This window comes from Erpetoichthys calabaricus, chromosome 4 (genome assembly GCF_900747795.2).
Source record: "Erpetoichthys calabaricus chromosome 4, fErpCal1.3, whole genome shotgun sequence".
Classification (NCBI taxonomy): domain Eukaryota; kingdom Metazoa; phylum Chordata; class Cladistia; order Polypteriformes; family Polypteridae; genus Erpetoichthys; species Erpetoichthys calabaricus.
Window position 1 is genome coordinate 226152377 of NC_041397.2, and position 12416 is coordinate 226164792.

General features: G+C 39.7%; 1 protein-coding gene across 2 annotated transcripts in view; it reads right to left on the bottom strand.

Moving 5' to 3' along the window:
- Positions 1-7002: 7002 nt before the first annotated feature.
- Positions 7003-12416, bottom strand: part of aasdhppt (aminoadipate-semialdehyde dehydrogenase-phosphopantetheinyl transferase) — a 94539-nt gene continuing 89125 nt past the window's right edge. For both annotated transcript variants that reach the window (XM_051926896.1, XM_051926895.1), the window contains one exon: positions 7003-7678. In XM_051926896.1, the coding sequence (XP_051782856.1) occupies positions 7508-7678 (171 nt within the window). In that variant the 3' untranslated portion in view covers positions 7003-7507. The remainder of the gene's footprint in view (positions 7679-12416) is intronic.

Below are 12416 nucleotides of genomic sequence, written 5' to 3' on the forward strand. Positions count from 1 at the left end.
GCAACAGTTATAACAATGACAACACAATTACATTGACAATCATGTTACGTTATTTTTAAAATGTTTCCTTTTTTTTTCATAACCTCTTTAACACACTACTTCTCCGCTGCGAAGCGCGGGTATTTTGCTAGTACCTAATATTGGTTCAAGTGTTAAAATTGGTTCCAGATCAGAGATTGCCTCGCCTGATTCATATCTTTGAGATAAAGCATCTGCCTTTCCTTTCTTACTTCCAGGATGATACGAAATACAAAAATTAAGACAAGTGAAAAACAGAGGCTACCTAGCCTGTCGAGCATTTAGTCATTTTGCCACTTTTAAAAAAACAAGATTCTTGTGATCTGTATGGATTATAAATGGGAAAGTAGCCCCTTCTAAACTAGTGTCTCCATTCTGCTAGTGCCAATTAAATCGCCAATAGCTCTGGATACCTACAGTATGTCATAGTTCCAGTACTCACACAGGGTTGATTTAAACCAGTATCTGAAAAGTTTTGCAGTTAAGATAACGGTGGCCACAATACTCAATGCATCCACTTCTACAGTATATGGTATGTTAGGATCTGGATATCTTAAAATTGGTGTGCTGGTAAACAAACCTTTTAACTTTTTATTGCTAATTGAGCTTCTGGCGTTTACATAAATCATTCATGACTCTTTCTGATTAGAGATGTAATAGGTGTGCTGAGATAAAATTATGAAGCAACAATAGTAGTTGGCAAAACCCACTAAGCATTGCACTTGTTTTATGTTCTCTGACTGTTGCCAGTTTAATATGGCTGTTATATTATATGTTGAAGAAATTCACACTTTTCAAGCTTTACAAACAGGCGATTATCATATATTCGTTGAATGACCTCCCTGATATCCTGCATATGAATTTCATAATCTTTAGAAAAAAATAAGCATATCACCAATATACACCTTGGTGAAAATGTCTAAGGGATCACAGAAAATGCCACTAACAAATCTGAAACACTGAACCCCATTGGCCAGTTCATATGGCATGACATTAGATTGGTAATGCCCACTTGTGGTATTAAATGCTGTTTTCCATTTGTCCTTCTCCCCAATTCAAATTAAATTATATAAACTATTGTGATATTTGCCCGGACTCCACCAGTCGGAGACCACATCTTTATACAAATATCTTCTTTATTTTCTTCTCCACAACACAACTCACAGTCCCGCACAACAACACAGTGCCTCTAGCCCCAGTCACTCTTCTCCTGGGCTTTCTCTCTCCTCGTCCCTGGGCCACCTGTCCCCTCTCTCTCTCTCTCTCTCTCTCTCTCTCTCTCTCTCTCTCTCTCTCTCTCTCAGCTTCATCCTGCTCCTGCTCCCGACTCCAGCTCGGTGGAGGGTAGCGGCCCCTCTTATTCTCATCCGGATGAGCTCCAGGTGCTCTACCTGACATCACGTCCTGGTGTGGCGGAAGCGTCAGGAGAGCACCCGGAAGCACTCCGAGTGACCCTGGAAGGATCATCCTCCATGGGTGTGGCGGAAGTAAATAAGTCCCGGGCTCCATGAGGCTCGGGGCACCCCCTGGCGGTGGATACGGGCCTCCACGGACTTGAGCCTCCCTGCTCCCCTTTCGTGGCCCTCTTCTGCTCCAGGGCAGTTGCCCCCTCGTGGCCCGGAGGACTGACCCCCAGCCATGTACAACACTATGTAAATCTAATTTTTGTAAAGATGTTAGAGCCCATGACTTGATTTGAAAAGGATGATAAAAGCGTAACTGGGTAGTTATTCTTGACTGTTATATTATTTAAGCCATGATAATTGACAGTCTCAGGTTTCAACAAGGCATAAACTCTCCCTATAGGAAGTGGGGCATCCATTAGAAGGTTAATAGTGCAATCACACTTTCTATAAGGTGGTAATTTTAAAGATCATGAGATCGTGAGACTTCATGAACACAACTACTTTTATAAAACATACTCCACTTAACAATCTCTTTATTAACCCGATCAATTTGGGGATTATGTTTCCTTAACCAAGGCATACACAATGATCAGTAGAATTGATGAGTTTAATACATAAAAAACAGAGTAGCAAAGTGTAGCATTCCAGTTTAAAAGGTAATGGGTGGTGAAACATATTCCAAAACCCTCTCCCCAAGGGGCTTCCATCCCACTGAAAGCAATCTGGTTAAGAATCAGTAGAATCTTTCACAATGCATACAAATCTCGGGTGTGGTCAGAATCTTGATGGAAAATATTGAAACAAGTGGTTATTCATTGGGTGCTGATTTAATTGAAAATAAAAAGTCAGAAAAGGGACATTTCAAATTTGGTATAGGTTTTTTAAAATACACAAATAGGTTTAGCTTTATTTAAAACAGGAACTATTTGTGCAAGGTTAGAACATTAGAACAATCTAGATGACATCAGGCCATTCAGCACAACAAAGCTCGCCAGTCCTACCCACTTAATTCTTCTAAAAAAAAAATCAAGTCTAGTTTTGAAAGTTCCTAAAGTCCTCCTGTCTACCACACTACTTGGTAGCTTATTCTGAGTGTCTATGGTTCTGTGTAAATAAAAACTTCCTAATGTTTGTGCAAATTTACCCTTAAGAAGTTTCCAACTGTGTCCCCATGTTCTTCATGAATTCATTTTAAAATAACAATCTTGATCCACTGTACTAACTCCCTTCATAATTCTAAACCCTTCAATCATGTCACCTCTTAATATTCTTTTGCTTAAACTGAAAAGACTTAGCTCTTTTAATCTTTTTTCATAATTCATCCACTTTAGCCCAGGAATGAGCCTAATCGCTCTTCTCTGGACCTTTTCTAGTGCTGCTATGTCCTTTTTGTAGCCTGGAGACCAAAACTGCACACAGTAATCCAGATGAGGCCTCACCAGTGCATTACATAACTTGAGCACAACCGTCATAGACTTGTACCCTACACATCGTGTTATATAACCTAACACTGTTGGGAAGTTGATAGCGTAGAGTCCACTACAACTCCTAAATCCTTCTTATAATGTGTACTCTTGATTTTCAAATTTCCCATTGTGTATTTAACAACAACATTTTTACTTCCTATGTGTAATACTTTACATTTACTGATATTAAATTTCATCTGCCACTAATCTGCCCAAGTCTGTATGCTGTCTAAGTCCTTCTGTAATATTTTAACAGATATCAAATTATCTGCCAACCCACCTGTCTTAGTATCATCTACAAACTTAACCAGGTTGTTACTTATATTCCTACCTAAATAATTTATATATATATTAAAAATAGCATTGGCCCTAGCACTGACCCCTACGGAACACCATTCTTAACATCAGCCAATTCTGACAAGGTTCCCCACACCATCACCCTCTGCTTCCTGTGCCTAAGCCAATTATCAAATGCTTTCTGAACGTTAAGATAAATAATATCATATGCCCCACTTTGATCATATCCTTTTGTTGCTTCCTCACAGAATTCCAGAATATTAGTAAAACATCACCTCCTCTGAACCCATGCTGACTGTTCAGAACAATTCCTGTACTTGCCATGTGCTGCTCAATCTTATTGTAGCAGGGCTACATAATAGTAGGTATTTTTTATGTGTTTGTGCTGAGTCGCATTTTGTTTACATTGTCCCATTTACTATCGTGTGTGTGTGTGTGTAAGTAAATGTTGTCCCCGGAAAACAAATGGGGAAGGATGATGCAGGGAGACCGCGACCCCAAGACTGGAATTTCCAGTTGCCACCAAATACATCTGGGATAGTTGTTATTTAAACGAAAGGAGAGTAAGAAGAGGGGGATCGAAAAGAAAGGAGAGACGGAGAGGAAAAAATGTTCATCTTCCAAATCATCACGGCGGCACAGTGGCGCAGTGGTAGCACTGCTGCCTCGCAGTAAGGAGACCTGGGTTCGCTTCCCGGATCCTCCCCGTGTCTGGGTGGGTTTCCTCCAGGTGCTCCGGTTTCCTCTTAAAGTCCAAAGACATGCAGGTTAGGTGCATTGGCCATCCTAAATTGTCCCTAGTGTGTGCTTGGTGTGTGTGTGTTTGTGTGTCCTGCGGTTGGCTGGCGCCCTGCCTGGGGATTTGTTCCTGCCTTGCACCCTATGCTGGCTGGGATTGGCTCCAGCAGACCCCCGTGACCCTGTGTTAGGATATAGTGGGTTGGATAATGGATGGATAGATGGATGAATAACTCTGGACTCATATATCACATCCATTCTAATTGCCGTTTGTTTTGATCAGTGTTTGTGTTTTGTGTTTATTCATTTATTGTTTAGGGGCAAGGGAGGGCTTTGTCTTTTCGTTTATTACTGTATATTCGTGTTCTCAGGGTAAATAGGTTATATATATAATTTTTCACTGGTGTCTTTGGGATAGGGGGAATTGTGTACATATATATAATATTGAGTGTTTGTCTGTCCTTGTATATATATTCGTTCACTTTCAAAATAAAGTATCTGCACTTGATTTTACATCTCTGATTTGTAGTGCCTGCTATTTTGTCGTTTGGAGAAAAAGGACTGTTTTGTAAGGAGTACGGCTTGTTATTATCTAGAGAATCCTCAGGTTAGCCAAGTCAATAGTCTTGGTTGTGTAGTTGCCGGTCTGGGTGAAGGGGTCGGCTGTTACATTATCCCTAATAATTCCTTCCATTAATTTTCCTGTCATGCATGTTAAGCTTACTGGCCTATAGATAATTTTATATAGCATGATAATAATAACAACATGCCATTTTCCAGTCCTTCAGAATTTTCCCAGTATGCAGCGACTTCCTACAAATATTTGAAAAGGGTTTGTATACTTTTTTAACTCGCTAACCTTCTTAAGAACTCAAGAATAAATATTATATGATCTTGTTGATTTGTTTGATTTCAGCCTATTTAATCTAAGCAGTACTTCTCCCCCTGCAATTTCCAAATCACTTAGAGCCTCCTTACTGATGAGAGGTTACATATGAAAGCCTCAAAAAATGCAAGTTTAGTGCACCCGCAGTTTCACTGTCTGCAATATTTAATTCTCCTTTACTATTCCTGATGGACTTCACCTGCTCCTAGACTTTTTCCTAGTTCTTTTTCTACTAAAATAATGAAAGGACCTCTTTGGGTAATCTTTCTGCTATATTCTTCTCTACCTACCTTTTAGCTCCCCAAATACCCTTTTTAATGGTTGTGCTCATGCTTTCATATACAGTATTCTATGATCAACGTTAGAGGTATTAGTCCTGTATGCTTTATACAGCTGTTTTTTTTTCCTTTGCAGCTTCTTTCTTTATCTCCTTTCTTGCCCAGTGCAGAATCTTTCTTAATTACTTGCTAATTCCAATTTTAGATATGTACCTGTCCTGTATTATATGTGAGACCTCTCTCTCCACACTTAAATGCTTATCCCAGTCCGTCCTCCTTAGACTTTGCCACATCTGCTCAAAATCTGCCCTACCAAAGTTAAACTTCACCGTTTTGGTCTTTGGATCCGTGCTCTTCAAAATCTATGAGAATTATATTATGGTCACTTGACACTAATGGTTCAATCACTTCTACACCCTCAATCCTGTCCTGATTATTACAAATTACCAAATCTAGATAGGCATCCACCCTCAATGATGCTTTTACATGCCATGTTAAAAACAGTCACTGATCGTATCTTTAAACTCCTACTCCTCTGCACTGCCATTTGCAAAGTTATCCCAGTAAATATTCAGATAGTTCAAACCATCCTGTAAACTTGTCTTTTTAATAAAACTAAATAGATGTGCATTGAAATTACTGCCTGCATTGGGCGGTCTATAAGATATTCCTAAAATAACTTCTCTTTCCTTAAAGCTTTCCAGAGGAATCCAGACCTCCTCACTAACATGGGGCTCAACATCCAACAGAAGAAGACTTGCATTTAAATTCTACTTTAAATAAATGGCAGTCCTCCACCCTTTTCTGTTCTGCCTATCCTTCCTTAAAAAGGTGTACCCATCTATAATATACTCACCCCCATCTTTGTTATTTAGACAGGTTTGTATTATTACTATGATATCAAAGTTATGCTCATCTATATACAACTCCCGGTTCTCTTTGAGCAAACCCAAGCTCAGAGTTCAAATTTGAGACTCACCTGTGACCAAGTGTCCAACCACGATGGGCTATAGCAGGCAACAGACATGATCAAAGTGCTCTGTAAGTGCTGTGTCTGTGTCCCCCCCCCCCCCCCCCCCCCCCTTCATGCCACTCACAGGGCTGCATTATGCTGACTTCTCCAGGTATTCCTGCACCTGCAGGTGGTCTGCAGCCACCTGTACTGTAGCGGGTGAGGATTTTTAAGCATTGAAAGTTGAGGCTTCAAAATTGCAGATGCTTTAGTTAGAAACATTGTTACAGGGTGCTGTTTGTTCTTTTTCTTTGCAATGTTTAACAAATCTTGCAGTAGTTTGTAGGTAGGCAATGTAGGTATGTTGTTATCCCTTGGATAGTGGGGGAGGCTACAGCAGGGTATGCCTATACATCACTATATTTGCATGGATACAGCATAGTGCTTGATGCACAGCAAATTCAGATTCAGCCTTTTGGAACTTTATGAATTTTTTTTTCCAAATACTGTATTTTGGATCCAGATATGAAGGGTCAACTGTATTTATTTTACAAAGCATTAAGACCACGTGTGACATGGCATAGTGGTTAGTCTGGAATCCTGAATTAGAGTCAAAGCCTGGCCGCTGTCTGTGTAGACACATTCTTCCTTTATCTGTGTGGGTTTCTCTCTGGTTTTATCTCCAAAAAACATGTATGTCAGTTCAATTGGCAACTATAAATTGGTGCAGTGGACATTAATGTTTCCTATGATGAATTGGCAACCTATAGGGCTGGTTTCTGTCTTGCTCCCAAAGCTGTAGGGAAAGGCCCCTGTGACACTGAAATGGATTAAGCAAGATAATAAATGGATGGAGGGATGAATGGATGATATAGAGCAGTACTGGCCAAAACACATACTAAAATACATTTTGTGTGCGTAGTCAGTTTATACACAATTCAAAGCAGATGATCAAAAAAGATTCAAGTTTTATTAAATAGCTTTAATTACTTAATATTTTCCCAAAACAAATCAAGTAAAAATGCAATTTTATCCACCAGGTGTAGGATTTATATTTCTTGATCAATGCTAAACCAAATAATTAATAAGAGCAACATAAATGAATTTATAAAAATGAATAATGCATCACAACATTGTTCTTTGCTAAAATATACTGATATTAATATTTCTAAGTATCACAATGATATTCTTAATGCACAATTAAAATTACTTATTGTCTTTAATCCTGAAAATATATACATACACACCAAAGGTCTGTCTTACTATTACAAATTTACATTTATTTATTACCATATTATACCAAAATTAAAAAAAACAACATACCTGCAATGCCAGCGAAAAGATTAAATGATTTGTATATTATTGCTTGGACTGTAATAATTAAATATTCTTTTATTCTGTCTATGACAAATATGCATTTTAGTTTAGGGAGACTTCATTCTTACAAACCACTGCAACCAGAAACATTAATCTCTTACTAAAGTATGCTGACGTGAGGGTGATTCAGCCTTTTTTTGAAAATGTTCCCAGTATTCATAATCTTCTTCAGTGAGTGGAATGGCAGATGTCACAAGGTCATTGAAATTCAATGTAATGAATCGTGCAGGATTAGGATCTGAAAATGCTGAACAAGATTCCTGTGTGAAAAAAGTCAAGTCATTGAGAAAATTAATATGTAAAACTTGCACAAAACTTGTAATCATTCACACACAAGTATATATAGCTTAAGTAATTTACTTGTTTAATGAAAAACAGGAACTAAGAAGTAGAGTAAAATATTGTATTTGAATGATCATTCTTCTTCGTATTGAGCAAGATATTTTTTTCTTTTGTCTGATATTTTGTAGCAAACAAAATAGATATGATTTGAAATGCTAAACTAAAAGATGGAATACAGCTAAGTAAAAATGATTGTTCTGAACACAGTGAATAGCTGCAGTGTTGCCATTACCTCATTTGGGAACTTTCAAAATCATTTGCTTTTCTTATTGTTATTAATCTTTTTGATTTAAATTATATCATCATGGCATCGTTTTCTAGTTTGTCAGTGTTACTGGGTGTACAAGCTTTGGATACTCTTAAAAATAAATAGTGATTCTTTAGCATGTTTAGGGATAAGATAAACAGTTACCATTAGGACCTTTTGACCATTTTTTTTTGATTTCATCCTTTGGTCTTGTTTTTTTTTTTTTTTTTTTTTGTTTATTTTATTTGAATACTAACCCTTGCTAGTTTACTGACTTTTGGACAAGTGACTATCCACCTTGGTCACAATAAGTAAAAACACACAGTAATGAAAAACTAAAGTGTGGCAGCTAATTATGGATCTAAAGTATTACCTAGGTTTTCCCTAGTAAGTGGCTTTATTTTTTTCCTGGTCCCACTGTATGGTGCTAATGTTTGTGTTAATGTCCATTCTACCGTTTCCAGGAATGCATGTCTTTTTCGTTTTAGTCGCAATATTCTTATGGCTTTGGACTTAAAGAACTAACATGGAGGTACCTACAGTACAACAATTCCTACATTGGTAACAGAGAGACTACGCGATCTAAGACTGCTACGCAGACAAAGTTCCACCATGGCGACACGTAACTTAGATGCCAGGGCTAGGAGGCACTGCAAGCTGTGTGAGAGGAAGCAGAAGCATGGTAAGCTATCGGGAGTCCACTGTAGGATGAAGGCCAAGTCTAGCGAACTAGCTCTCCCGTCATTGCTACTGGCCAACGTACGCTCTCTGGAAAATAAGATGGACTATCTCAGACTCCAATTCAACACCCAGTCCAGAACAATTGTTGCATGCTTATTTTCTCAGAAACACGGTTACAGAACAATTTCCCTGACTTAGCTTTCAGTTACGAGGACTAACATCATTTCATGCAGACACAGACCTCACTTCCTTCCAGTAAGACTCGTGGTGGGGGACTCTGTTTATGTAAATAATGATTGGTGTGCCGATGCCTTGGCAGTCTCAACTTATTGATCACTGCAGCTGGTGTTTTTAGTGGTGAAATGCTGGCTGATTTATCTGCCAAGAGTATTCCTCCCCATTATAGTTGTTGCAGTGTACATCCCACCCAGTGCAAATACAAAATAGGCGCTGTGGAGGCTACATGACATCATTAGTGAGCAGGAAACGGCCCATCCTGACAGCTTTTTTTTATCATTGCTAGCAATTTCAATCATGCCAACTTAAAAACTATACAACCCAAGTTTTATGAGCACATAAACTTTTCACAAGGGGTGAAAATATGCTAGACCTTTTTTACACAAAGATTACAGATTCTCACAAGGCTGTACCCTGCCCCTATTTGGGATTCTCAGACCACCTCTTTGTCATGCTGGTTCTAGCATACAGGTCACTGCTGAAACAATCCAGGAAAATACAAAGAACTATCAAAGTCTGGCCTTAAAGAGCCAACTCAGCAATGCAGGACTGTTTTGAATGTAAAGACTGGAATATGTTCAGGGAGGCAGTCACCTATGACCATAATATTAACTTAGAGGAATATACTGATTCTGTGATTGAGTTCATAGGAATGTGCGTTCAGGATGTCACTATTCAAAAAAACATTATACGAGCCAACTAGAAGCCATGGCTGATGGCTGAACTCCATGCTCTGCTGAGAGCAAGAGATGATGCTTTCAGATCAGGAAATGAAGGGGCTCTCAGATCAGATGAAGGGGCTCTTAGATCAGTACGGGCTGAACTTTACATGTCCATCAGGAAAGCTAAAAGTCAGTATGCAGAGAAGATAAACAACAACTTCTGTGACTCAAAAGATCCTAGATGCTTGCAGGTGGGCATCCAGGCCTTAACGGATTATAAAATCTCACCACAGGCTTACTGCACTAACACTTGCCTCACTGACATGCTCAATAACGTCTATGCGTCTTTTGAGGCTCGAAACAACACAGAGGTATATAGGTCCACTCCTCCCCTGAGGAACAGGTGCTCCATCTGGACCATGCCAATGTAAGGCAGGCACTTTCCAGAGTCAATCCATGGAAAGCTGAAGGACCGGACAAAATGCCTGAGCATGGGCTGTGTGTGTGACCAACTAGCTGATGTCCTCACAGAAATCTTTAAAATCTCTTTGAGCCAGGCCATGGTTCCCATGTGCTTCAAAAAGACCACTGACATTCCAGAACCAAAGAAGTCAACAGTGACATGTCATAATGTATACCGCAATGTAGCAACTGACTCCCATCGTTATGATGTGCTTCGAGCAGTTGGTCAAAAGACACATCAACTCTATCCTCTCCACCTCTCTGGACCCACTCCAGTTTGCTTACTGCCTGAACTGCTCCACTGATGATGCCATCTCCTATAACGTGCATGCTGTACTGTTTCACCTGAACACCAGGGATATGTATATCAGCATGCTATATGTTGATTTCAGCTCATCGTGAAACTCAATTATTCCCCAGCAGTTGGTGAGAAAACTCTCTCTGCTAGGCCTTGACACTCGTCTATGTAACTGGATTATGGGCTTTTTAATAGAGGCCATAGTCATTGGGCATTGGCAGCAGAACATCCAATACCATCAGGCTGATATTTCTGATGACCTCTCCTAGACACTCAACACCAACTCTGTTGTCAAGAAGGCACAACAATACCTCCTTTTTCTGTGAAAACTGAAGCGAATCAGTTTGGTACAACCCATTCTTACCACCTGTTACAGAGGAACTGTGGAGAGCGTTCTGACAAACTGTATTAGTGTGTGGTTTGGGAATTGCAGAGTCCAATAGCGCAAGACTCTGCAGCGTGTATTGGGGACCACTGAGAGGATCGTAGAGGTCTCCCTCTCCTCAATCTAAGATATCTGCCAGACATGCTGTCTGCGTAGAGCCTAAGCCATAGTGAAAGACGTCTTTCACCTGTCACATGCATTGTTTGACCTCCTGCCGTCAGGTAGAAGAAGCCTGAACCACCACAGCCAGGTCTTATAACAGCTTCTTTTCCCAAGCTGTCAGACTTTTGAACTCCAACATGTCACCCAGTACCATACCCCTATAACGTTCCCTCAATTATGTCACGTTGCACTCTGAACTTTAATATGGATATTGAGCATTGTTCAAGATTTATAGTCCTGTATCTTTTGTCTTGTTATATTGTATTGTTGGTCTGGTTTTGGTAATGTTATGGTGTATGTTAAATGTATGTTTTGCCTATGCACCAGGGACTATAAGGAACGAAATTTAGTTCAATCATATACTACGTATGTCAATGAATGACAATAAAATCAAGTTGAGTTGAGAACAGTTCCTTTTCACTGTATCTTCTAGTAGTCTTCCACATATGCTGTCTACTAAAGAATTCTACTACATTCCTGACTTAAAACTCATCTTCTTCTTGCAAAGAGTAGCCATTTATAACCTTGATTGGTTCACACCAGACATAAATGTCCAGATGACCCTCCTACTTTTATAGAACAGCAGGGAGTATATTAACTTCTGAGCTTACCAGCAGGTTTGATTCAATAGCATGTAATCTGGCAGCACCCAATGTCACACACAATAACTAGGGTTCTTCATTCAATACAAGACTGTTAATTAATCGATTGGTGCACCCAAACTATTAAGCTGGGATGGAGCGTTGTTGACTTCTTCTGAGGAAGTGCTTGAGTACTGAAAGGTATACTTTGAGAAACACCTCAACCCAGTGGACATACTGTATCTTCCTACCAGGAGGCAGCGTTGGAGCTGTAGGGGCATCTGATCGCTGTTGCCGAAGTCACTGTGGTGGTCTGAAGACTCTATGGTGGTAAAACTGCCAGGGTAGAAGAAATCCGAGTGGAGATTTTGAAAGCTCTGGATGTTGTTGGTGTAGCATGGTTAATGTGTCTGTTCTGCCATGGAATGGCAGAATATTGTGGTGGTCCCCAAATTTAACAAGGGTGACCAGAGGGTGTGTTCCAATTACAGAAGAATCAAACTCCTCAGCCTGCAAGGTAAGGTATATGCAAGGGTGCAGGAAGGAAGATTCCATTTGATAGTAGAGCCAAAGATATAGGAGGAATGATGTGGATTCAGTGGTGGCTGTAGAACAGAAGACCAGCTCTTCTCCAAGATGCAGTTGCTGAAGGGTGCATGGAAATATAATAACCAATTTTTGTAGATTTGGAAAAAGCACATGACTCTGTCCTTTGGCACAGTAGGAGGTGCTGTAGGTATATGGGGTAACAGGGCTGCTCTTGCATGCAATTCATTCCCTATATGAGTGCAGTGAGACCTGTGACCAAAAAATTGGCATAATGTTGAATTCTTTCATTGTGGTGTTGGGCTCCATCAAGGCTGTGTCATATTACCACTCCTGTTTGTGGTTTTCATGAACAGGATATCAATGCACTTTATGCAGACTGACTAAGACCTTAG